Source organism: Dipodomys spectabilis, unplaced genomic scaffold (genome assembly GCF_019054845.1).
Source record: "Dipodomys spectabilis isolate Male_0828 unplaced genomic scaffold, ASM1905484v1 ptg000365l, whole genome shotgun sequence".
Lineage (NCBI taxonomy): Eukaryota > Metazoa > Chordata > Mammalia > Rodentia > Heteromyidae > Dipodomys > Dipodomys spectabilis.
The window spans coordinates 12,725,205-12,750,515 of NW_024871042.1; the positions used below are offsets into that span (position 1 = coordinate 12,725,205).

Genomic DNA, 25,311 nt, shown 5'->3' on the forward strand with positions numbered 1-25,311 from the left:
GAGCCACTGCCCCACAACAGTAAGTTTTAATGTTTCCCCTACTCCATCCTAGTTTCAATGATTCAGGCCTGACATTGAGGTCTTTGATCCATTTTGAGTTGATATTAGTGCAAGGTGTGACAGACATGGTCAAATTATAGTCTTCTTCATACGATGTCCAGTGTTCTCAGCACATTTTGTAAAGAGGTTGTCTTTTTCTCAACATACAGGTTTGGCTTCCTTGTCAAATATTAGTTGGCTGTAAGTATATGGGTTTGTTTCTGGATCTTCCAGTTTATTCCATTGGTTTTCAGGGATTTTTGTGTCACTACCAAGCTGTTTTTGTTATTACAGTTCTGTAATAAAGTTTAAGATCTGGAATTGTGATAGCTCCAGCATTGCCTTTTTGGCCTGATTTGCTTTAGCTACTCAGGGCCTTTTATGAATCTGTGTGAATTTTTGAATTGTCTCTTGGCAATGGTAGGGCTTAAAACTCAGTGCCTGGGCATTGTTCCTGAGCTCTTTTTGCTCTAGGGTAGTGTTCTGCCACTTTGAGCCATAGTGCCACTTCTGGTTTTTTGGTAGTTAAATGGAGATAAAAGTCTCAGACTTTCCTGTCATGCCTGGCTTTGAACTGTGATCCTCAGATCTCAGCCTCCTGAATAGCTGGGATTGCAGCCACCAGCTCCCTGCTTGCCTCTTGCATTTTGATATAGGCTGCTGCCCTGTCTTTTGATTGGAGAGTTGAGCTATTGATGTTTAACATTACTATTGAGATAAATATATTGGGTTTCCTGCTATTTGTTGTTTTCATAGTGCTTGCTTCTTTCCTTTGCTTTACTAGTCTAATACTCTAGTGATGTTTATTCATTATATTTCCCTGATCTTGATTATCTTCTTCTGAGGCTAGGATTCCCTTCAGTGTCCTTTGTAGTGCTGGTTTAGTGGTCATGAATTCCCTTAGTTTTTGTTTATCATGGAAGGTTTTTGTTTCTCTGTCAATTGTGAATGGTAGCTTCACTGGATACACTCGTCTTTGTTGACAGTTGTCCTTCAGATCTAGAATTATATCTTCTCAGGCTCTCCTTGCATTTAGAGTTAGTGTTAAGAAATCTACAATTATTCTAATGGTCTTCCAGTTGTGAGTTCCCTCTTTGTTTTTGCTGCCTTCAATATTAATTACTTATTTTGTATACCCAGTACTTTAACAACAGTGTATCTAGGAGTGTTCTCTGATCTTGTCTGTTGAAGTTCCATATAGCTCCATCAGATGGGTAAAATTCTTGAGGTTGGGGAAACTTTCTGCTGTTACTTTGTTTAATAGAGTCTCAGTGCTTTTAGTTTTTATTTCTTCTCCTTCATCTATTTCCATTATACATAGATTTGTGTTTTCTGTGTTTTTGTTTGCTTGTTTTTTGATAGAGTCCTTCAATTCTTGTATGCCCCCTTGGTATCTTCTGAGTACTTTTTCAATGCCTTTGATGATTTCATCTAATTTCTTTGCTTTATCTTCAACTTCTGATACCCTATTTTCAACTTCTTTTGTTCTATTGCCCAGACTATTAGGGTGATTGAGCTCTTCATCCTTCCCATCTCTTTATTGAGTTCCTCTCATCTCCTTCTTTAGTTCATTTAGCTGTCCTTCTTTTCTTTTCTTTTTTTCTTTTTTTTGTCGAATTTCTCTTGGAATTAATTTAGTTTCTTGAAGATCTGCTCTTTTATTTCAACAGTCATTTCTCTCACTTTTTTTTTGTAGATTGTGGGGCTTGAACTCTGGACCTGAACTCTTTAGCTCAGGGTGAGCGCTCTACCACTTGAGCCACAGCTCCACTTCGGTTACTGTTATTTTAATGGGTGCATTGTTTGGTTTTTTCATCTTAACTGTCACTAAAGTCCTTCAATGTGTCATTGTTGGTTTTTGAGGGTAACATGTTGTCTTGTTTATTCATGGATTTTGTGACCTTTTGCTGCAATTTATACATCTAGGTCGTGGGCTTCTGAGGGTTTCAGTCTCGTAAGTATTTTAAGTTTGTGATGTTATTTCTTACCACTTAAAGATGTGATAATATTTGCGTGATGTATTGAGAATCTAGCTCTCAGTTGACAGTCAGTCTTCATGTTCTAGACTCTTTGTGGAACTTTTTTCTTCTCTGAGTGAGGAAACATTGAATTTGAAGACTTTTTTTTTCTTTCTTTTTCTTGTCTTGTGGGTTATTAGGATTGAACTCTGGGCCTGGACACTGTCCCTGAGCTCTTCAGCTCAAGGTGAGCACTTGAGCCACAGTACCACTTTCATTTTTCTGGAGGTTAATTGGAGATAAGAGTCTCATAGACTTTACTGTCAGGGTTGGTTCTAAACCATGATCCTCAGATCTCAGCCTCCAGAGTAGTTAGGATTACAGGCGTGAGTCACTAGCACCTGGCTAAGACTGATAATCTTATATACAGCAAATGTGAAGTAAACTTAGGTGTTTCTTCCCTGCAGGTCCCTTAAGTGGAAGGAAGGACTTACGAGATTAAGTTATGTGCTGCAACTGTCTGGCTTTCATTTGACTCTATGAAAGGGGTCCTCAGTCCCTGTGGATTCATGTCCTATCTCTTATGACTCTATGTACCATCTCTTGTGACTTCTGGTTGCTCTGATTTTCCAAGGTCCAATTCCCCTAGCAAAACTGGGAATTCACTGCTGTCAGGTCTTTGCTTGTAGTCTCTGTGGGAATCCCCAAGGCTACAGACCTTTTTCAGTCTGCACTTGCACAGTGGTAAAGTAGACTCTGAGACAGTGAGCTGCCTTTTGCCAGTTCTTTTGTCAGCAATCCTATTAGGCTGTTGTGGGTCCTTTAGCACTTTCTGCAGTGGAATCCACAGGCAAGTCATTGTAGGTCTCTACTCTCAGGCTTGAATTGGAGTTTGTTGACCCTGTGGCTGATGGCCAACCTTTCCCAACCCCTCTGTGGGACAATGTCCTGATCACTGCCCACCATGAAGATCTCTTGTTCTTTGGGCTTCAGAAGAGGCAGTCCAGTATGGTGAATTTCATTTGCTCAAGAGTCCTGGTGTCTCCCTTCCTTGCTGTGTTTACCTTCTGATTTATTTGGTCACTGTCTCTGGCTGGTAAAGGTACCCACATGGGGTGCATTGCTTTCCCTCCTGAAATTCCTCCACCACCCTCCTTGTTTGTTTTTGGTGCCAGTCTTAGGGCTTGAATTCATGGCCAGAGTACTATCCTTGAGCATTTTTGCTCAAGACTAGTGCTCTACCACTTGAGCTACAGGTTCACTCTGGCTTTCTGGTGATAAATTGGAGATAGGAGTCTCAGGGTCTTTCCTGTGTAGGCTGGCTTTGAACCACTTCTGAGTAGTAGGATTATAGGTGTAAGCTACCAGTACCCAGCAATTCCTTCTTGATCACTTCTATGTGGCTCCTTGTGAGTCTGGCACTGAGTTTTGTCAGTGAGTTGTTTTTGCTCACTGGGTAAGAGACTGGCTATTTTCAATTCACTACCTTGCCCTGCCCCCTCCCAACAATTTCTTTTTAGAATTCTGGGGTTTAAACCCAAGATTTTGTGCATACGAAGAAGTACTCTATGTACCCCAGTCTCTCTCTCTCTCTATATATATATATATATTTTTAACTAAGTGAAAAAATTAGTGAGGGCCAAAAAGGATGGCTCACATTTGTGATCTTAAGACTGGACTAACTAGATAGGGCCATCCTAGGCTACATAGTGAAATCTTGTCTCAAAATTAAACAAAAAGTTGCCAGACCCCAATGTCTCACACCTATAATTGGAGCTACTCAGGAGACAGAGATCTGAGAATTGTTGTTCAAAGCTAGCTTCAGCAGGAAAGTTTATGAGACTCTCACCTCCATTTAACCACCAAAACTCTGGAAGTAAGCTGTGGTTCAAATGGTAGGTAGAGTGTTAGTTTGAGAGGGAAAAAAAAAGCTTAGGAACAGTGTCCTGAGTTCAGGCCCTAGGAATGACTTAAATAAAAAGTTAATTAGACTTTTAATAGCAAATAATTTTTTTTGGGGGGAGGGGTCCAGTCGTGGGGCCTGAACTCTGGGCCTGGGCACTATCCCTCAGCTCTTCAGCTCAAGGCTAGCGCTCTACCACTTGAGCCACAGCACCACTTCCAGCTTTTTTTTTCTTTTTGCTTATGTGGTGCTGAGGAATTGAACCCAGGGCCTCAGGCATGCAAGGCAAGCGCTCTACCACTGAGCCACCTTCCCAGCCTGCAAATAATCTTTTTTAAATTGCCAATTGTCTTTATATGTTTGTATGTTAAATTAGTTCAAGAATCATTTAGCACCTACCATGAGCATATTGTTTACTTTGTGGCTCATCAGAGCTATCACCTCTAGGATCTAAAGCATACAATTTGATTTTCTTTTGCGACAGCTTATTTATAAAGAGCCATCCTTACACAGTCTTCTTTCTTATTTTGATAACCTGTGTATAACCACCAGCCCAAGCAGTTAGCATTGAAATCTTAAAAGTTATTCCCCATGTTATTTTTCAGCAGTTAACTGTTTTTCAGTCATAAGCAATTAACTCATTTTTTGTTACTGAAAGAGCTTTAACTGTATACAAACCCATGACATAAGAATATGCTATGCTATATTTTATCTGCTGTGAAGCAATGTTGTCTATTACAGATTTTTAAAGAGCTGCTCTGGTTGAAAAAGTACTATACAATTTGAAGTCTTCTGAAAAGTTTTATATCTGCTCCTAAGGTAGGAAAGAAAATTCATACAGGTTACTGCTACTGGATTTGGTTATTGATATTTTACTTTTTGTTGAAGAATCAACATAGGAATTCCCAGTATATGAATACTGGGAATTAATAATCACCCTTTATACGTTAATGATAGGAGTGCAAAAAACAATACAGTTGCTTTGGAGACCAGTTTGCTCACATGGTCCAATAATTCTCCTAGGTATGTACCTAAGAGAATTGAAATCATGTCTACACAAAAACATATGAAAATATGTTTATAGCATTATTCATAATAGCTGCAAAACAACAGGTTTCATTAACTGAACAGATACAGAATATGGACTAAAGGTATAAAAAATAGTGATATGGACTTTGAAAACATGTTAAATGAAAAAAGCCCATGACAAGAGACTACGTAATTGTATGATTCTGTTAGCATTAAACGTCCAGAATAGGCAGATGAATAGAGACCAGGGTTGCTTGGGGGAGGGGCTGTGGTTTTGTTGTTGTTTTGTTGTTTTGCTTTTGAGACTGTGTTCTTTGTAGCTCAGGCTTGTCTTAGCCTTCCACATTCTGGGATTATAGAGAAATGAGATTTTTTTAAAAAAAATTATGATTGACCCAGTCACATCCCTGGTAGACTACATTGCTCTTTTTTTTTTTTTGGTCATGGGGCTTAAACTCTGGGCCTGGTTGCTGTCCCTCAGCTCTCCAGCTCAAGGCAAGTTCTACCACTTGAGCCACAGCACCACTTCTGGTTTTCTGGTGGTTAATTGGAGATAAAGAGTCTCATGGACTTTCCTGCCTTGGTGGGCTTTAAACCACGATCCTCAGATCTCAGCCTCCTGAGAAGCTAGGATTACAGGTGTGAGCCACTGGTACCCAGCCAACTTTTTTTTTGGTTAAAATTTTTGTTTTGTTATTATACATCAGTCCAGAGAGGTTACAGTTACATAAGTCAGGCAAAAGATCTAAATAACTTTTTAAATTTTCTTTTATGTGAATGTGTATGTGTGTGTGCATGTGCGTGCACGCATGCACAAGCGTGCCAGTTCTGAAACTTGAACTGAGGGTCTAGGTGCTGTCCCTAAGCTTTCTTCCTCAAGGTTAGTGTTCTGCCACTTGAGCTACAGCTCCATTTCTTTTTTCTTATTTTCTTTGTTTCTTTTTTTGTTGCTGTTAGTTGTGAGGCTTGAACACAGGGCTTGGGCACTGTTCCTGAGCCTGTTTGTGCTCAAGGCTAGTGCTCTACCACTTGAGCCACAGTGCACACCTGGTTTTTAAGTGATTAACTAAAGATAAGAGTCTCACGGGACATTTCTGCCTTGGGCTGGCATTAAACCCCAGTCATCAGATCTCAGCCTCCTGAGTAACTAGGATTACAGGCATGACCCACTAGCACCTAGCTCTTTTGGTTCTTAATTGCAAATGAGTGTCTCATGAACTTTCCCGCCCAAGCCTGGCTTCAAACAATAATTGTCAAATCTCAGCCTCCTGAGGCACTAGGATTACAGGCATGAGCCATGGGTCCCCAGCTTTTAATTTTACTTTCTATGAGCAAATATGTGTAAAAATTAAGATTATCTATTGAATTATGATCTTCATCTAGCAGATTCTGTGTTGCTGTCTATGAGATCATCTTGTAATAACGGAGGTCTCTGAATAAAAATTCTTAAACTCTTAATAAGAACTCCCTGGAAGCTGGGTGTTGGTGGCTCATACTTAGAACCTTAGCTACTCAGGAGGTTGAGATATAAGGATCATAGTTCAAAGCCAGCTTGGGCAGGAAAGTCCATGAGACGCTTATCACCAAATATCCACCAAAACACTGGAAATGGAGGTGTGTCTCAAGGAGTAGAGTACCATCCTTTGAATGGAAAATTCTAGAGGACAGTTCTCAGTCCCTGGGTTCAAGCCCCGTACTGGCATGGGGGGGAGTGAGTGGTGGGGAAGAACTTCACAAAAAATGATGCCTTCTTCAGAATTCTCAAATGTTGAAGTATGTCTACTTTGTTAGATTAATGAGTAGTAATGTAAGGTCTGCACAGGGACACCTCCCTACCTCTTGGCTGAGTTAATTTGAGAATAGCATAAAAATTAGGTGCTCTGGTTTTCCAGGGAGTGCGGGAGGCATTTCAAAGGGGTGTTTCATGGCTCGGGCATGACTCGCAGCACCCCATTAAATGTGTAGGAGAATCGGTCTGCTGAGTGAAGGAGAGCTGACCAGGCAGAAGCAGCGTCCCCAACTTCCCCACTTCCCCCAGAGCCCTCTAGATAGAAATGGCCAAGCCCCCCAAACCAAGCATCCTCGGCTCCAGAGGTGACCACCTTTCTGCTAAAGGCCGTAGGAGCTCTCTGGCATGGTGCCATGTCTGGACAGACACTGAGCAACAGAGAACCATAGAGGGTAGTTTCACTCACCAGAGTAGAGAAGTGGTGTGGACGTGGATGTGAAGGCAGCAATGGTATTGGTGAAAAGTCTCATGTGTTGTCTCAAGGCAGTTGGGTTCACAGAAAAGGGGTGGTTAGGAAATTCTAACATTTCCAACTCAAAAACCCCATCCCACTCATGACACCATATGTAAGGTATATTAAATAGGTAGGTTTCATTAGGTAGCTGATGAAGAGAATACCATGTGCTATTCAGGCAGGAAAAGTTTATTTGCCGAACTGCTACCCCTGCCATACATGGTGGAGAGGCATGGCTGAAAAGGAAGGGGTGACCCACCCCTGGGCCAGGGCTTATCTAGGCCAGGGACAGGAAGAGGTGTGGCCAGGTGGGGGAAAGGTGTGGCCACACTGTATCTGGACATGACCTCAGGGTCTGGGACTCTCCTAAGGTCAGATGGGAGGCCTGTGACCAGAGGTGGCCCAGGATATGACCCTAGCAGGAGGGGGAAGTTGACTGCTTCGGTCTGCTAGTTACCTAGGCAACTGATACTCGGTGGAAACTTAGCCAAGAGGTAGGGAGGTGTCCCTGTGCAGACCTTATAAGTATTAATTGGGCCCTTTTAAGTAATTTTCTGCAAATCCTAGTTTCCAGCCAAAAATAAATAAATCCTCAATCCCAGTGAACAACTTTCAGCTATTCAGTATATAGTGAGAAGGTCCACTTATTTACCCATATAACAAATGAAGCTTACATGACTGAAAGGCTAGACTTTGGCTCAAGCTTTCTAATATTGAATAGCATTTAATAAATGGGCAGGAAGTAATATTTCCAGGCTCTTGGCAGATACTAACATTTACAACTTAAGAGTGAGAAATTGGAATCCTTAAGAATGGGATTTTTTTAAGTTAGAAAATATTCTAATGTTAGTAATAATGATGAATGTATTTAATGCAGGAGTGTTTGTGAGTTTGAGGTCAGCTAGACTTTATTTATAGTGAGAATCCTGCCTCCAAAAACAAGCACCAAGGCACAGTGGCTCACACCTATAATCCCAGCTACTCAGTAGGCTGAGATCTAAAAATTGAGGTTTGAAGCTAGCCCAAGCAGACAAATCCTTAGGAGACTCTTACCAAGTTCAGTCCTTAGTACTGGCACAAAACAAAAATTCAGACAAACAACCCATTCACTAAATTATGCATTTTAAAAGGATAACTTTTATTTTCATTATTGCTCAATGAAGCACTACTAACAAAAGCAAGCCAAATACATTCATGTGCATTTAATGACAAAGTTTACAGAATATCTAGAGTACCAGAAAATGCCTGACTCCCTTCTCAATTCTACAAGTTATTCCTGTTATAAAAATAGTAGCTGATTCTACTGCTAATGTTTGCTTTGCAGAAGAAGGCATTGTTTTAGACTAGACATGAACCTTTGTGTTGTCAGCATTAGCCAGACTTAGCAGGAAACTTTGCAAAGTGCCATTTTAATCAAATGCTTCTTTGTAATTCCATAGTGCCAGGGTGACCTACCTTTGGCAGCAAAAATAGATCCCGCATTTGGAAACAGGTAGCTATGCAGGCCTGGCTACCTTTAAAAAAATTAAAAAACTAAAAAAAAAAAAAAAAATACATCTTAATATTTTTGAAAGAAAAAGACTATTTTGGTGGTGCTAAGAATCATTCGTGTTAGGCAAGTGCTCTGCTATTCAACTCCGCCCTCAATAACTTTCTTTATTTTATCTTCCTTTATCATGCGTTCCATTAGAGAATTGCATTATTACAGTTTTTTAAGATGAATTAGTTTTAATATTAATGGTTCTTTTATTCTGTATAATTTCTGATCTTCTATATACTAAGTCCCAGCTGTAAGGGGAAAAAAATAAGATCCCCTAAAATGCTTTCAAAAACAAAACCAAAATAAGGACAATTTTGATACTTTTTTGTTTTCCAGTGATGTGTTGGCATTGCCCATTTTCAAGCAGGAAGATTCAAGCCTTCCATTGGATGGTGAAACCAAGCACCCTCCCTTTCAGTATGTGATGTGTGCTGCAACATCACCTGCAGTGAAACTGCATGATGAGACTCTCACTTACTTGAACCAAGGTTAGTGTGACTTTTTCAGAATTGGCATGTAATAACTTGTAAAAATCCAAAGGAAATGTTTTGGCATTGCAGCATAGTTGTTGGTAACAATGAAAATTGCAGGAAATCTATGAGCCACTATAGTAATAGTTTGTGCAAACTGATTTGCATTAAGGAGGATCTTGAGCAATATTCTAGGGTTTTTTAGCCTTCATCCAGAGGAAGAGCAAGTAGGAAAGGATGTCAGTTATTTTTAGGGACAGTGCTTTCAATGTGGAACTTGAGAATGAATCAGAAGTCCAGCTAGCCACCTGGGTCTTGGACATGAGACAGATTTGTGCTGAAAATAGATTTAAACTTCACCAGAATGGAGTCTGGTTTAATAAATTATGTAAAAGTTTGTTCATATCTCGAGTTTACCTTTAGAAAGGGTAAGGTTTTTTAAAATGTAATTTTATTGTTATTGTTAAGGAGTTATATCATTTTACAATTCATATAATGCATACATTTCTCTTTTAGATAGTGTCTCTCATTCCTTTGCTTTAAGGTTGTTTATATGAGCTTTTATAACTTAATCACTGTAAAAAAAAAGTACTTATTGATGAGATTTGTTGGATATGAGTAGTGAAAGCATGTTGAGGTTGTTTTTTTCAAAAAAATGAGCATTGTAAAAATAGGACATGCTTAAAGAAAAGTTGGAGATTATTTGAAAGACTTCAGCTAACAGTATATTCAGTATATTTCATTGTATATTTTCTTTCTACAATATTGAAATTATGCATGTGTTTACCTAAGAGTATATGGTAGGCTGTAGGCATGATTCCAGTGGTAGAGCATGAGGCCCTCAGTTGAAACCCTGGACTTGGGAATTATCTTGTGAAACAGGCAGTCTGGCACATTCATGCCAGTAATCCCAGCTACTAAGGAGGAGGTAGAGGCAAGAGAATAATCAGTTAGTGGCCTGCTTAGGGCTCAAAAACAAAATATAAACGAAAGGGCTGGGGCATGGCCCAAGTGATATATCACCTAATGTGATTAGTTCTTCCCTAATGTGTACACAGCTTCAGATTTTATTACACAAATTTAAAAAAAATTATTATGATATATTTTTTTCATTAAATAGTATCTTAAATTCCTTGAGATTTGGAAAGAGCAATAGATTTTAGACTACTTGGGATGAGTATTCTGAAATGTAGAAGAATAACTTTTCACATGATACTAGTTTAGTTACAGCAATCTTTATCTTCTGGTAGCTCTGTCTGTAGCATGTGATAAAGCCTCACTTTGTTTTTAGCACTTGATAATTGTTTAGGATTCAGTTATTTGAGGTTTTAAATTTCATATTTCAAAGAATCTTGAATTTATTTGTTAATTGGTTTTAGACTTAAAAAGCTCAAAAGAAACAATAGAAGAGCAAAGGGCAAAGATACATTTATAGATAGATGTGAGGATGAATGAGAATGGAACCCAAGGTTTCACTCAGACTAGGCAAGCATTCTACTACTGGGCTAAATCTCATGTGAATTGTAACTTTTATTGTTGTAGGCGCTGGTCCCTGAGCCTCTTTGTGATCAAGGCTAGCACTTTACCACAGTGCCACTTCTGGTTTTTGAGTGGTTAATTGGAGATAAAAGTCTCACAGGGCTTTTCTGCCTGACCAGCGCCGGCTTGTAACTTTATTTCTAAAGACAAAAAGGGAAATAACCTCAATTTCTTCTCAAGTTTTGAGAAGAAATTACTTTTTCTTTCTTTCTTTGCTTTTTTTGCTTCTCCTCTTCTATCTCTTCCTCAGGTGTCCCTCTGTAACCCAAGGTCGAGGTTAGCCATGAACATTGTGTAGGCTAGGTTTTTTGTTTTTAGTTTTTTGGGGGTGTTTGGTTATAGGACTTGAATTCAGGGTCTGGGTTCAAGGCTGGTGCTCTACCACTTTGAGCCACAGCTTGACTTCTGGTTTTTGAGTGATTAATTGAAGATAAGAGTCTCACAGGGACTTTTTGCCTGGGCTGGCTTTGAATCTCCATCCTCAGATTTTAGCCTCCTGAGTAGCTAGGATTACAGGCGTGAGCTACCAGCACCTGGCTTCCTAGGGCTGGTTTTGAACTGTTGATTCTCCTGCCTCAGCCTCCTTGAGTGCTGGCATTACAACATACACCACCTTGCCTGGCCAAAACTTGCTCTTAGTCATCGAATTAACCCTGATCCTGTATGTATGTATGTTTGACTATATATATTCTTTACAGAGTACATGTGAACATAAATATATTCATAGAGCTTATTTATAGTAATGGAGCAGATGTATCCTAGATTGTAAACAGGTGACTGCTTAATGAATTTTGGTTACTTCCAAAGGAATCAGCACTATTTAAACAGCTGTAGATACTTAGTTCTTAATTTTATACAGAAAATGAAATTATTTCAACCAAAAGGGATTTTTGTATCCTAATTACTTGTAATATTGTTCAGTAGCTCATAAAATATTGTATGAGTCTTTTACAGAATCATATAAATGTATAATCATTTATTTATTTGTGCTTTTTTTTGTTTGGTTTGGGTAGTTCTAGGGTTTGAAAGGGTGATCTAGTATTTGAGCCAAACTCTGAACTTTTTTCTTTGTTTTTTTTGCTTTAGTTATTTTTCAGATAAGGTTAATAATTTTTTCCCAGGGCTAGCCTTGGACCCAGATTCTCCTACCTGTGCTTCTTAGTAACTAGGATAATATATTTGTTGAGATGGGCATTATATTTGTTGAGATGGGCATCTGACTAATTTTATGTGTTGGCTGGCTTCTGGACTTCAATGCTCCCAGTCTTCACGTCTGGAGTAGCTGAGGTTATAGATATGAGTCATCATTCCTGACCCCTAATAACCATTAAAATCTAGAGTATTTTCATCTTTATTTTGGCCCTCTAGGGGAGCATTTTTTCCTAATATATCCTATAGCATCTTTTCATCTACTGAGAAAAAAATGATTAATTATTACCATTTGACTAAGAGAACTGTAGGTTTGTGTGTGTGTGTGTGTGTGTGTGTGTGTGTGTGTGTGTCTGTGTATGTATGTGTGTACGTGTGTGTGATGCTGTAGGTTGAACCCAGGGTGCTTATATGTATGCTAGGCAAGTGTTCTACCATGGAGCTATATCCACAGCCACCCTAAGGGCCTTTTCAGTATGAAGTTGTTTCTAGGAAAATGTCCTCAATTCTTTATATAGGAAAGGGTACTGGCTGACTATATTTGTAGCTTTTGGTAGTGCAGGGTATTTTCACATTATCAAGTATCAGAACCACTTAGAGGTCTTGTCAGAGCATAATTTCTGTGCCTCTTCAATGTATTTTAGCCAGGGTCTGAAATTTTGTATTTCTCCAAGTTTCCAAGTGATACTGCTGCCGGTTTGGGGACCATAGTTGATTTTTTTTTTTAATTACATTTTTTGGTGCCAGTCCTGGGGCTTAAACCTGAACTATTGTGCTCAAGGCTAGCACTCTACCACTTGAACCACAGCTTCTCACATCTGGCTTTTTCAGTGGTTAATTGGAGATAAAAGTCTTGTGGAGTTTTGACTGGGTTCAAATTGTGATCCTCAGATCTTAGCCCCATTGAGTAGCTAGGATTACAGGCATGAGCTTCTGGCTTCAATTTTTTTTTTTTTTTATTACTTTGAATATCATTCAGGTAAATAGGCTATTTTCCCCTTAGTATCACCTTTTCATTTTTATTTTTTATTTTATTTTTTATGATGCTGGAATCAAATCCAGGCTTTACACCTGTTGGGCAAGCGCTCTGTCATTGAGCTAAAGCCCCATCCCTCCATCACTACCTTTTGGGGGGTCCGGTTGTGGGGTCTGAACTCTGGGCCTGGGCGCTGTCCCTCAGCTCTTCAGCTCAAAGCTAGCATTCTACCACTTGAGCCACAGCACCACTTCCGGCTTTTTTTTTCTTTTTTGCTTATGTGGTGCTGAGGAATCGAACCCAGTGCCTCATGTATGCAAGGCAAGCGCTCTACCACTGAGCCACCTTCCCAGCCCAGCCATCACTACCTTTTGAAAAGTGGACATCCTCAGAGGAGAGATGGCAGGTAGATAGGGGTTAAATGTTAGTCTATACTATAACTTGATCTTCACTAGTAGCCTTCCCTTAGACTTTTCCTCTTGGGCAGCAGTTAATGAAGAATATATCCCATTGTAGAATGCTATAAAGAAAAAATTTAAATGTTTCTTCAGTCTTTGTCAAGTAGAAGTTGAAACACAATTTCTTGATGCATTTCATGTGTTAAACTTTTTTTTGTACTATTTGGAACCATAGAGGTACAGAATTTAGAAACTATTTGTATTGGCCTATTTATGTTTATGTCGTTATTTGTAAAAAGAGTTTTTTGATCTTAAGCTCTGATGGTCTTAGAGTTACCACTGTAGTCCCAACCTGGAGTAATGACTTTCCTTTGAGTAGATTTCTGGCTGGAATAGGCTGTCTCTGATTGTACAGTTGGGGTCTCCGTCTTTGACACTTCCTTACTCACTGATAAGAGTGGAACTTAATCTCCTTGCTGCAATGTGCACTGGCTCATTGCTGCTGCTGGACCAGCATCGCCTTTCCCTTCTTTATTTATTTATTTATTTTTTTAATGCCTGCTCATTTGGGAGCCAAGTTCTACTTGGAGAATACTCTGCTAAGAATATTAATTAGCCAGTATTAGCTAGTGTACAAACAGGTTGTAGGTCCTAAAAATTGCACATTTATTGACTTAGAATTTCTGTTAAAGTGTCAATAAACTTTAGATAGAAAAAATTAAAAATTGAATGTTTCATTATATTCCATAGTGAAATTCCTTCTGATTTTTGGTGGCTGTTGCTAGGTTAAAGTTAGGACCTTAGAAATAGTTTCCTAAAGCTTTGAACTTAGCAAGAGGATCCTGTCATTTCTTGAACTCTGTGTTGCTCTGTTGTTCATTTGAAAGTGAGTCTTACAGTCTGTATGTTCAAAGGTGGTGAACATGAACTCAGAACAGTTACATTTTTCAAATCTGTCACTACATTTTTTGTTTCTAAGCCAAAAAGGGAGGAAAAAGTATGGGAGGTAAATTCAAAAGGTAAAGCTAAAAATAGGACTGGTATCTTGCAGAATGTTACTATTTGTGTTAACTTTACACCTTTATATTTCATTTAGAACCTAGACCAGTGTTTCAAGGAACCATGTAATTTACAAGAATTATGGACAAGGAACAAATAGAGAATTAAACCTATGAAACTCTGTAGTTCTTTCAGTAGATACTACCATTGAGGAATGTAGTTTCTGCTGTGAAAACTATTTGAAGCGTAACAAGTGTTACAATGCCCATGCCCCACTCTTTTTTTTTTTTTTTAAATGGTGATGAGGTTTGAATCAAGGTCTGGAGCTTGCTCATCTGGCACTCTATCACTTGAGCCACATTTTATTCTCCATCCCTTGAACACATTTTTATGTCCTACTTTTTTTTTTCTTTTTCACCAGTACTAAGGCTTGAATTTAGGGACTTTTGTTCTCACTCTGCTTTTTTATTCATGACTGGCTCTTTACCACTTGAGCTACAGTTTCACTTTCAACTTTTCAGTGGTTAATTGGAGATAAGAGTGTCTTGTATTTGTTTGCTAAGTCTGGCTTTGAACCTCAGACCTCAAATCTCAGCCTCCTGATCAGCTAGGGTTATAGTGGGAGCAGCTGACACCTAGCCACTCCAATTATTTTTGAGATAGTCTCACTATCCTCCTGTTTATGCTGAATTAGCTCCAAATGGTTATATGGTCTGAGAAACAAATTATGTTGAACAGAATAATTTCCTCACATGAATTGTTTTTGATACTTAATTTCTTTATATTAGGTCAGTCTTATGAAATTCGGATGCTGGATAATCGGAAAATGGGAGATATGCCTGAGATCAGTGGAAAGTTGGTAAAGGTATGGACAGTATTTTAATACTTAAAAATGCTGCAGTGATTAATAAAAGTATCAGTTTCACTGCAAGAGTTCTTATTTAAAATATTTTATATTTCACTTTAGAAAGTTATGGCTGTAATTAAAACTTTCAACTTTCTGAGCAAATTTTTTGTTTCTGCATCTGTACGGTAGAGATTACAGCTTCATTGGGAGTCCAAAAACATTATAAAAAGCACGCACACAAAAAAACATTATCAAGTTAGTTGCAGTGATGGGGGAACAAAACTCATCACCACAACCAAAACGGTAAACTACTTTTCAAAAGTAAGAGATAAAAAGTAAAAGATAATGTGAGGGGAAATGAAATCAATATCAGACTTTAAAAAAATCCCTTAGTCCACTTTTTTTCTTTATGCTGGTTCTGGGACTTGTACTCAAGACCTGGGCACTGTGCTTGAGCTTTTTTGCCCAAGGCTAGCACTCTATCACTTGAGCCACAGCTCCATTTCTGGCTATTTTGGTGGTTAATTGGAGATAACAGTCTCATGGACTTCCTTGCTCAGGCTGTCTTCGAACCACAGTCCTCAGAGCTCAGCCTCCTTAGTACCTAGGATCACAGGCGTGAGCCGCTTCTTAACATATCATTGACTGCAGTTTGCATTCTCTGTTGCCCATACTGACACATGAACAAGGAAATGAGTCATCGCAGGTATAGGAGATGCAGCCATTGTCTGTCTGGCTAGCCTTTTAGGATATGTCTTTAGAACCATCCCTGTCCCCTCCGCTATTAGGCCAAGTGGGTTCTTCTATTATTTTCCTGTCATGAATTGGTCTCATCCAGTCCATAGCATCACAGGGCAAAGTTCATGGAGGAAGGAAGCTTATTTGGGGAAGGCAAAACATCAAAGGCCAACAAGCATGAGTTCTCTTGATTCTTCCCTCTTCCGTGTTCCTGCAGAATGGCATGTCATGATCCAGGGGGTGCTGGCCCTTCAGTGTGGACAGATTCCATCTACTGGATCTGTCACTTTAGAGGAAAAAGCAGTCTTGTGGAGGGAATGGTTGCTCATACTGCTTGGTAATCAAGGCAATCTGAATTTGGCATATTGTCTGGGAGACACAGCTGCCTGGCACTTGATGTCTAAGATGAGAGAGCCTTTGGCATATTTCATACCTCTTTTTACTCTGGGAAGCAGAAGAATTTCAGTCCTACAAGAGGTTAAACTTAGATATTTTCCTTCTCTCTGAGAGAAGCACCGATGATCTTGTTACTACTGAATGGTTGTCTTGCCAGCTCAGATCTAGTTCCCAGGTTTCTTCTAACTTTTGGGTCTTCCAGTGAATTTCTAAGAGAAGTAGTCTTACATAGCTATTATCTGCATTTTGGTTTTGTCTTAACTATGCTCAGTCAGTGGGGTTGGTAATTTCCATAGAGGATGTCTCGTTTGTGTTTCTTTGGGCATTCTGATTGGTTGTGGACATATGCTGAAAAAGCTCACCAGCATTATTCACAGTAAGCAGATCCTGCTTTCATGACAAGTACTCATGGATTGACCTAGTAGCCAGACTAACTGCTTTCCCATCCCAGTGTTTAGGAAGCTTAGGAATACTGAGGATTCTCTCTATCTTCTGGTCCTAGATGGGTTGTTGCTTCTAGAGTCACCTTTGGATAAATCTGCCAGTTGTACTACAGCTAGTTATTAAACTAAGTACTACTTTTCTCCTTTGTCCTCTTTTTTTTTCTTTTTTCTTTTGGGTCCAGTCGTGGGGCCTGAGCTCTGGACCTGGGCGCTGTCCCTCAGCTCTTCAGCTCAAGGCTAGCGCTCTACCACTTGAGCCATAGTGCCACTTCCAGCTTTTTTCTTTTTGTTTATGTGGTGCTGAGGAATAGAACCCAGGGCTTCATGCATGCAAGGCAAGCACTCTACCACTGAGCCACCTTCCCTCCCTCTTTTTTTTCTTCTCTGCTCTTCTTCTTACTGCTTGGCATCAAACTTAAGATCACATACATGCTGGACAGGTATTCTTCCATTGATTTATTCCCCAAACCCCAGCAATACATTTTTTTCTGCAGAAGAAATGTAAGAAAGTTAAACTTGATTACCATAACGTGTCTTTTTTTTTTTTAAAGTATCTGTAACTGGGTTGGAGAATATTTTTAATTGTAGATTCTGTGGTAATATTGAATAGGGCTTGGTGACTCTTGTGTGGAGGTCTTTAGTACCCCCTCTTACTCCTGGAGGCAGGAAATTTTCAGTTGTACAAGAGAGCTTTAAAACCAGATCCAAATATGTTATGACAAATATTTAACTTTTTATTATGGTAAAATTTGAATACCCAGAAGTAGAATGGTACAGTGAGCACACACATACGTTTGTCATTCAGTAGTATATGAAAAATACAGCTCTATATCTCTTACCAACTTAAACAGTTACCAACAATTTGCCAGTTTTGTTTCCTTTATTGTAACCTGTGTTTTGTTTGTGTATGTGTTGAGTTATAGAGTTTATTAATATTTTTATCTTAGCTCTTAAGTCATGATCATTTAGTGTGAAGAGGAAAATATAACCAAACTATGATATGCATATCAAATACCCTAATTCAGTTTCCTCAAAGAACTGAAAAAAGTCAGTTCTGAAACAGTTGACATTTTCATTTAGCAGTGGGGAAAAATTTTTACTACCTGAATAGGTAGTTTGATAGGTAGGACTACATGCTTAAAATTCTTTTAGCAAACTATAAATGTCAGATTAATTTAGAATGACTAGGTTAATAAGTTAAGCTATTGAACTTTCTTTGATTTACTTCTAAATTAAAACATAAAGAACTGGGTGTGATGGAGCATCCTGTAATCCCAGCATTCAAACATTTCACCTACAATCCCAGCAAGTGCTCTGGAGGCCAAGGCTTAGAGGATGGAGACTTTGGGTTGGAGACCAGCAGGGGTTGGGTAACTTGAATATCTCAAAAACCAACAACAAAAATAAACAACTTGTTCACACCTGTAATCCTAGCTCCTCAGGAGGCCAAGATTTGAGGATTGCTGTTGGCTGTTCAAAGCCAGCCCTCAGCAAGAAAGTCTAAGAGACTTATTTCCAACAACTACTCAGAAAAAGCTGGAAGTAGTGCTCTAGCACTAGTAGAGCACTAGCCTTGAGCACAAAGAGGCTCAGGGACAGTGCCCAGGCCCTGAGTTTATGCCCCAGGATTGGCAAATATAAACAAACAACTTATACACTTTACGAATACAAGTGAAGAAATGAAGGGTAGATCTCATGCTGGAGATAATGGACTATTGATAGAGAAACTGTCTAGCTACAAGTTCACAGCAGATGTTTTGCAGATACCACACTAGTACATGTAGTGTTTCTAGTAAATGTTTATAGCTCACTGATTGGAAAGAGTTAATTTTATAGTTCATCTTCTGTTTGATAAGCCACATGTCTAGGTTTTGTTGATGTTCCAGAATAAGATGCAGTTATAATGTAAGAGCTTGCCTGGGAGTCAAAGCTGATCTGTCTGCTACTACAAAGGACATACAATGAAATTGTTAGAAATCATGTCCTCTTTCAGCTAGAGGAATACTAAACCTTAAACTATTAACCTTCTACATTTTGTGTGTGTGTGTATGTGTGTATGCATGTGTGTGTACATGAGTTACGTGTGTGTATATGTGTGTACATGTGTATGTACCAGGATTGGTACTCAGGACGTTGAGCTCTTACTCCACCTTTTCACTTAGAACTGGCACACTACCACTTGAGCCATTCCTGTATTCTGATGTTTTGCTGGTTAATTGAAAGTAAAGTCTCTTAAGCTTTTCCCAAGCTGGCTTCATAGCTCAGCTCTCAGCCTCCAGAGTAGCTAGGTAAATTATATAGGCCATTGGTTCCAGCTGTTTGGAACTTTTTTTTTTTCTTGTCATGGGACTTGAATTCAGGGCCTTGGCACTGTCCCTGAGCTTCTTTTTCTCAAGGCCAGCACTCTGCCACTTGAGCCACAGTACCCACTTCCAACCTTTTCTGTTTATTTGGTACTGAGGAATCAAACCCAGGGCTTCATGCATGTTAGGCAAGCACTCTGCCACTAAGCCACATCCCCAGCTCCTGTTTGGAACTTCTTAATTGTGCTGAATATATATTTAATGATATACTTTCTCTACTTGTTTCTGGGTTTCTTTGTTGTGGGGCTTGAACTCTGCCTGGGCACTGTCCCTGAGCTCTTAAGCTCAAGGTGAGCACTCTACCACTTTGAGCCACAGCGCCACTTCCAGTTTTCTGGTTAATTGGAGCTTTGAACTGCAATCCTCAGATCTCAGCCTCCTGAGTAGCTATGATTACAGACATGAGCCTCTGGCTCTGGGTTTCTTTTTGAGACAGGGTCTCACTTTATTCCTTAGCCTTGGACTTATTATGTAGCTGAAGCTGGTTTCAAACTCACAGGTGTGTATATTTGAATATGGCTTTTGCTTGTTACGTTTTTTTGCCTTATGGGTTTATATTACTAGTTCTATGAGTATATTCAGTTGCCTTTTAGTGAGAACTTCTAGATAACAATTTTCTCCCTTCTAGTACCACTGAGGATTTTTTGTTGTTGTTTTTGTTGTTTGGTTTGGTTTGGGTTTGGCCAGTCCTGGGGCTTGAACTCAGGGCCTTCTTTTGTTCAAGTCTAGCACTCTACCAGTTGAGCAACAGCTCCACTTCTGGCTTTTTTGATTTTTAATTAGAGATGAGTTTTTACTGGCCAGCCTGGGCTTTGAACTATGATCCTCAGATCTCAGCCTCTTGAGTAGGATTATAGGCATGAATCACCAGCATCCCACCTTGGATGTTTTTCTTTTTTTTAATAATCTTCTATTTTTGTAATTTTCTCTCTTTTTTTATCTCCTTACTATTTACTTTTTGAAATGGGGCTTAGTAAATTTATTTTTATCTTTATAGATGGGTTCAGTTGTGGGTAATTGCTGAACATAAACGAGTTAATATGATGACATTTTCTGTGTTGTGCTTTCTTCTGTGCTACTGCCAAGGACTATAGAATGAAATGTGAACCCAAGCATTGGTGCCCCCAGCTGGTGGGGCACCAGCACTGTGAGGGCTTCCCTGCCGCAGGGGACCTTGTGAGGTGGATGCTGGTGGGTTTCTGGGCAGGCCATACTGGTGTGGCCTCTATTTAACTATCTCAAAAAAAAGAAAAAGAAAAAAGAAAATTGCTACTTTTAAATAGTATCTTTCAAAATATCTAAATATTTAAGGAGTGGGAAAAGCAGAGGTACTAAAAAGTATCTATGCAAGTTATTTCCTTAAACTAGCAGAGTCTATGAGAACATATTCTATGCATAATAGCCTCAGAAAGTTTCAGAAACATTTAGTTCAAATCTGGTGGTTTGTTTGTTTATTTCGTCAGTTGTGGAGCTTGAACTCAGGGCCTGGGTACTGTCTCTGAACTCTTTGAGCTCAGGGCTAACACTCCATCACTTTGAACCATAGCCCTCTTCCGGATGTCTGGTGGCTAATTGGAGATAAGAATCTCATGGAGCCCTGGTGGCTCAAACCTGTAATCCTAGCTACTCAGGAGTCTGAGATCTGAGAATCACAGTTTCAAAGCCAGAATGGGCAGGAAAGTCCAATTAACCACTAGAAAACCAGAAGTGGTATTGTGGCTCAAAGTGGTACAGTGCTAGCCTTGATTAAAAGGAGCTCAGGGACTTTGCTGCCTAGGCTGGCTTTGAACCAGTATCCTCAGATCAATCTCAGCTTCCTAGGATTATAGGCAAATCTAGTGTGATTTTGATCACTTGTTACCCTACTTCTGGAATAAGACAATGCTTGGAGTTCTAAACCTATGGAACCTGAAGGAGGCATGAATGCAGTGTGTAGAACTGGCCTGGAGTTCCAGCTGAAGAGTTAAAACCTTCCCTAGAAGTTTTGAGTGTTGAGATAAAAATTATCTATAGGCTTTTCTCTTTCCTTCTTCCTCTCGAGTTAGTTCACTTGCAAGTTAAAAGTTGAGAATGAATTTTCCATTTAGATTCTCTTTTAAGGGAAATGGATATAATATATAGCCATTTAGCTGATAGAATGACTGTCTTTTTAAAGAGTGATTAACTACTGTTGTTTTGTGGTTGTATTTTGAGACAGGATTTCATTATGTAGCTCAGGCTGGCATTGAACTTCAGATCCTCCTGCCTAAGCCTCCTGAGTGCTAGGCATGTGCTATCACATTCCATATTATTATTTTAAATTAATACAGTTTTACCACTATGCCTGGGGATCTATATCTATCATCAACTCATAATTCTGTGCATCTGTACTTTTCTTTATAGCAATGTAAAATCTTTCACATAAGTTATGCACATGCACCTTGATTTTGAATTACAATACCAAGCTCTTTTATAAAATTTGTGCATCAGTAACTACTTCTTGTTTTTGAGTTATAAATCTTTGCACTAAATAAGTGTATCATAATCCAGGTGTCTTAAGAGCAAAAAAGCAGATTATGTTTTTGCATGTTGGATCTATTGTAATTTAACACATGAGAAATGAGAATGGAGTTGTTTAAATATATTCATTTCTCCCACTTATTCCATAGAGCATCATAAGGGTTGTATTCCATGACAGACGTCTGCAATACACAGAGCATCAGCAGCTTGAAGGTTGGAAGTGGAATCGCCCAGGAGACAGACTTCTTGATTTAGGTACAGGTGGTGGCCAAAGATATGGAAATGTTGGCATTGTTTAGCTCTGCTTGTTAGTGTTTTGGCACCATGATTAATTACATGAGGAAAGATTTGATATTAGTAGTCCTTTGCCTTGACAGTTACTTTATGCTTAAAAAGTAAAGTAGCTTTCAGCGCCAAACTAACCTGGACAAGGAATTTTGATTTTTTTTTTAGCTAGTTATATTATATTCCGTTATATTCTTAATAAAATGAAATACCATGGTAGAGGATTTCAGTATCAATAGCAAGATTGACTGGATGTAATTATTTCATTCAAACATGATACAATAAGATGTAAGGTTGTTTATTTGTTTGGGTACTTTTGAGTTGAGGTCTTGTTATGCTGCCCAGGCTGGCCTTGAACATCTGGACTCAGAACATTTCTGAGCCTCAGCCTACAAGTAACTGGGACTACATGCATGCACAAACATACCTGGCAAGTTTCTTAAAGTGGATGCATTTTTACTTAACTTCTTTTGCAACATACAGATATTCCAATGTCTGTGGGAATAATTGACACAAGGACAAATCCAAGCCAGTTAAATGCAGTTGAATTTCTGTGGGACCCTGCAAAACGCACATCTGCTTTCATTCAGGTTTGGATTTTTATGTTACTAAGAGTATACTGACCATCATTTAGAAGGTTGTAGTGAGACTGAGTTCTTGATTGGTGGATACATTTTTAAATAAATCCTTGTTTGTAAAATGCTTTCTTTTAAAAAAAATATATATATAGTAAAGGGCTGGGAAGGTGGCTCAGTGGTAAAGTCTTTGCCTCGCATGCATGAGTCCCTGGGTTTGATTCCTCAGCACCACATAAACAGAAAAAGCAGGAAGTGGCACTGAGGCTCAAGTGGTAGAGAGCTAGCCTTGAGCTGAAGAGCTAAAGGCCCAGAGTTCAAGCCCCGCGACCGACCAAAAAAAAAAAGTATTAAAAATGGATTTACTTGACTTAGTCATATTATTCACATAAAGATTTCCTATGATAGTGTATAAACATTGTTCAAATTCTATTTTTGCCATTTTTATTCATAATAATTAAAATTTGCCATGCAATATATTTTTCTTGACATTTAAAAGGATACAGTTGGCTGAGCGCTTGCCTTGCATGCTTGAGGCCCTGGGTTCGATTCCTCAGCACCACATAAGCAAAAAGAAAAAAAAAAGCCGGAAGTGGCTCTGTGGCTCAAGTGGTAGAGTGCTAGCCTTGAGCTGAAGAACTCAGGGACAGCACCCAGGCCCAGAGTTCAAGCCCCATGACCGACAAATAAAAAGAAGAAAAAAATGCTAATTCCAGTACTTAGTTTATGTAAACTTGTAGGTAGTGAAATTTAAGCTATTGCGTAGGCAATCTTTATATAGAAAATGAAAACGATTTATTTCCTGACCATCCTAGTAGGCTGTGATTTGTATCAACTGTAAAGAATCATTAGCATGGGCTGGGAAGGTGGCTCAGTGGTAGAGCGCTTGCCTTGCATGCATGAAGCCCTGGGTTCGATTCCTCAGCACCACATAAGCAAAAAGAAAAAAAGCCGGAAGTGGCACTGTGGCTCAAGTGGTAGAGCGCTAGCCTTGAGCTGAAGAGCTGAGGGACCAAGCCCAGGCCCAGAGTTCAGGCCCTACGACCGGACCCAAAAAAAAAAAAAGAATCATTAGCATGCTGTATTTTGATGGTTTATTGAATATTTCCCCTCAATTACTGTGAACATGGTTCATATTTGTGGAACATTTTCCCATGTTATTGATGTTTGTCATGTAGGATACCAGATATGTCAATCTCAGGTTTTGCATATGGTAAGATCGATTTTCATATAGTGTGAGTCATTTACTGAGGTATATGTAGCATTCAGAAATGACCATGGTATTGCCAGTAACTGTATGAGGCTATTATTCCACAGTAGTATTTGGGAGGAAGCAGATCCTGAATGTACTTTCAAGGGTTGCCCTGAAGCATTTATGTGTGTGTCAAGTAGGACAAGTAATAGGCTTTGTAGGCTGCTAGAAGTTCTCCATGTGTGCAGAAGCAGCAGGATGTGTGCAGCAGGATGACCAGCTAGCTAGTACAGGCTTAGTAGCAGTAGGGAAAACAGACTCTGTGGATGGACAGGGCTCACAACCCTCATCCCAACAGGAGTATATTTTCCAGGATGGAGGGGGGTGATGTGCATAGGAAGCTGCTGTGCTCTTGTTTTCCTGGTTGAAGTATTTTGTTAAAGGAAAGGCATGGCAGTGTAGGAAGAGCTCATTAGCAAGTCCAGAAACTCATGGTTGGATTTTTGGAAAGCTATATATTGAACACAATTCAAGAAATTTATGAAATAAGTTGATTAATATATTGGAGTCTGTTTAAAAGGGTCTTGAAAGGGAGTGTGGTGGTAGCAGGACATCCAAGAGAGACCAGAATAGGAAGGCACTTAGTATAAGGTTCTTTGAGTCCATTTCAGCTCATTGTTTTACAGGTCCACTGTATCAGCACAGAATTTACTCCACGGAAACATGGAGGTGAAAAGGGAGTACCTTTCAGAATCCAGGTTGACACTTTTAAGCAGAACGAAAGTGGGGAATACACAGATCACCTTCACTCAGCTAGCTGCCAAATCAAAGTTTTTAAGGTAAGAGGTAGAAACCAGACTGTTGGCAATATTCCATTTGTTACAATATTGATGGCCTGCTAAATAAAATGATCTACTTTGTCTTTAAGCCTAAAGGTGCAGATAGGAAACAAAAAACTGACCGAGAAAAGATGGAAAAGAGAACAGCTCATGAGAAAGAAAAGTATCAACCATCCTATGACACCACAATCCTCACTGAGGTAATGACTAGCATTTGGTTTTGCAAGAAAAGCAGAGGATTGCGTATCAGCACTACCTCTCAGATGAGTTTCACAACAAAGGGGGTGGGATGATTGGGTGGCAGATTGACATGACATTCTTTGAAAAATTTGTGGGGAAATGTTTTATTTAAAATTGGGATTTTTTTAATTTTTTTATTTTCATGGATTAGTGGTCTGGGTGGGATTTTGAATGAAGATGCTGAAATCCCAATCAGGTCTCAGAAATAAGACCTTCAAACCCTGACATTGGCAAGAGAGTAAGTCGGGGCCTAGAATGTCCAATTTTTGTCACTGCTGGGGTTTTGCATTTCCTTTAACTTTGAATCCTGTTGGTCATACATTTATTTAATTGGACTGCAAAGACATGAAACAGGGTATTAGATCTTTCTTTGTATAATTAAAAGACATTGATCCCAATCTTTGGTGTTTGTCCAGATGAGGCTTGAGCCTATAATTGAAGATGCAGTTGAACATGAGCAGAAAAAGTCCAGCAAGCGGACTTTGCCAGCAGACTACGGTGATTCTCTGGCAAAGCGAGGCAGTGTAAGGGGCTTCTGCTTCTCTTTTCATTGTGCAAGAACCCTTGTGCAGTGTTAGATATAGGACCAGCTTCCACGGAAAAGTAAAGCCAAAATTGTTTTTTGATGTTCATGTCTTGATTTAATTTGTT

General features: G+C 39.2%; 1 protein-coding gene across 5 annotated transcripts in view; it reads left to right on the plus strand.

Moving 5' to 3' along the window:
• Ubp1 (upstream binding protein 1) overlaps positions 1–25,311 on the plus strand; it is a 57,932-nt gene that overhangs the window by 12,802 nt on the left and 19,819 nt on the right. For 4 of the 5 annotated variants that reach the window (XR_006145241.1, XR_006145240.1, XM_042666458.1 and 1 more), the window contains 7 exons: positions 9,049–9,200; positions 15,032–15,108; positions 21,679–21,784; positions 22,298–22,404; positions 24,268–24,420; positions 24,510–24,620; positions 25,077–25,184. Coding sequence is in view for 3 of the 5 variants with exons in the window: in XM_042666458.1 (XP_042522392.1) it covers positions 9,049–9,200; positions 15,032–15,108; positions 21,679–21,784; positions 22,298–22,404; positions 24,268–24,420; positions 24,510–24,620; positions 25,077–25,184 (814 nt within the window). In the remaining 2 variants the exon portion in view is untranslated. The remainder of the gene's footprint in view (positions 1–9,048; positions 9,201–15,031; positions 15,109–21,678; positions 21,785–22,297; positions 22,405–24,267; positions 24,421–24,509; positions 24,621–25,076; positions 25,185–25,311) is intronic. The other variant, XM_042666457.1, reaches the window with a different exon arrangement.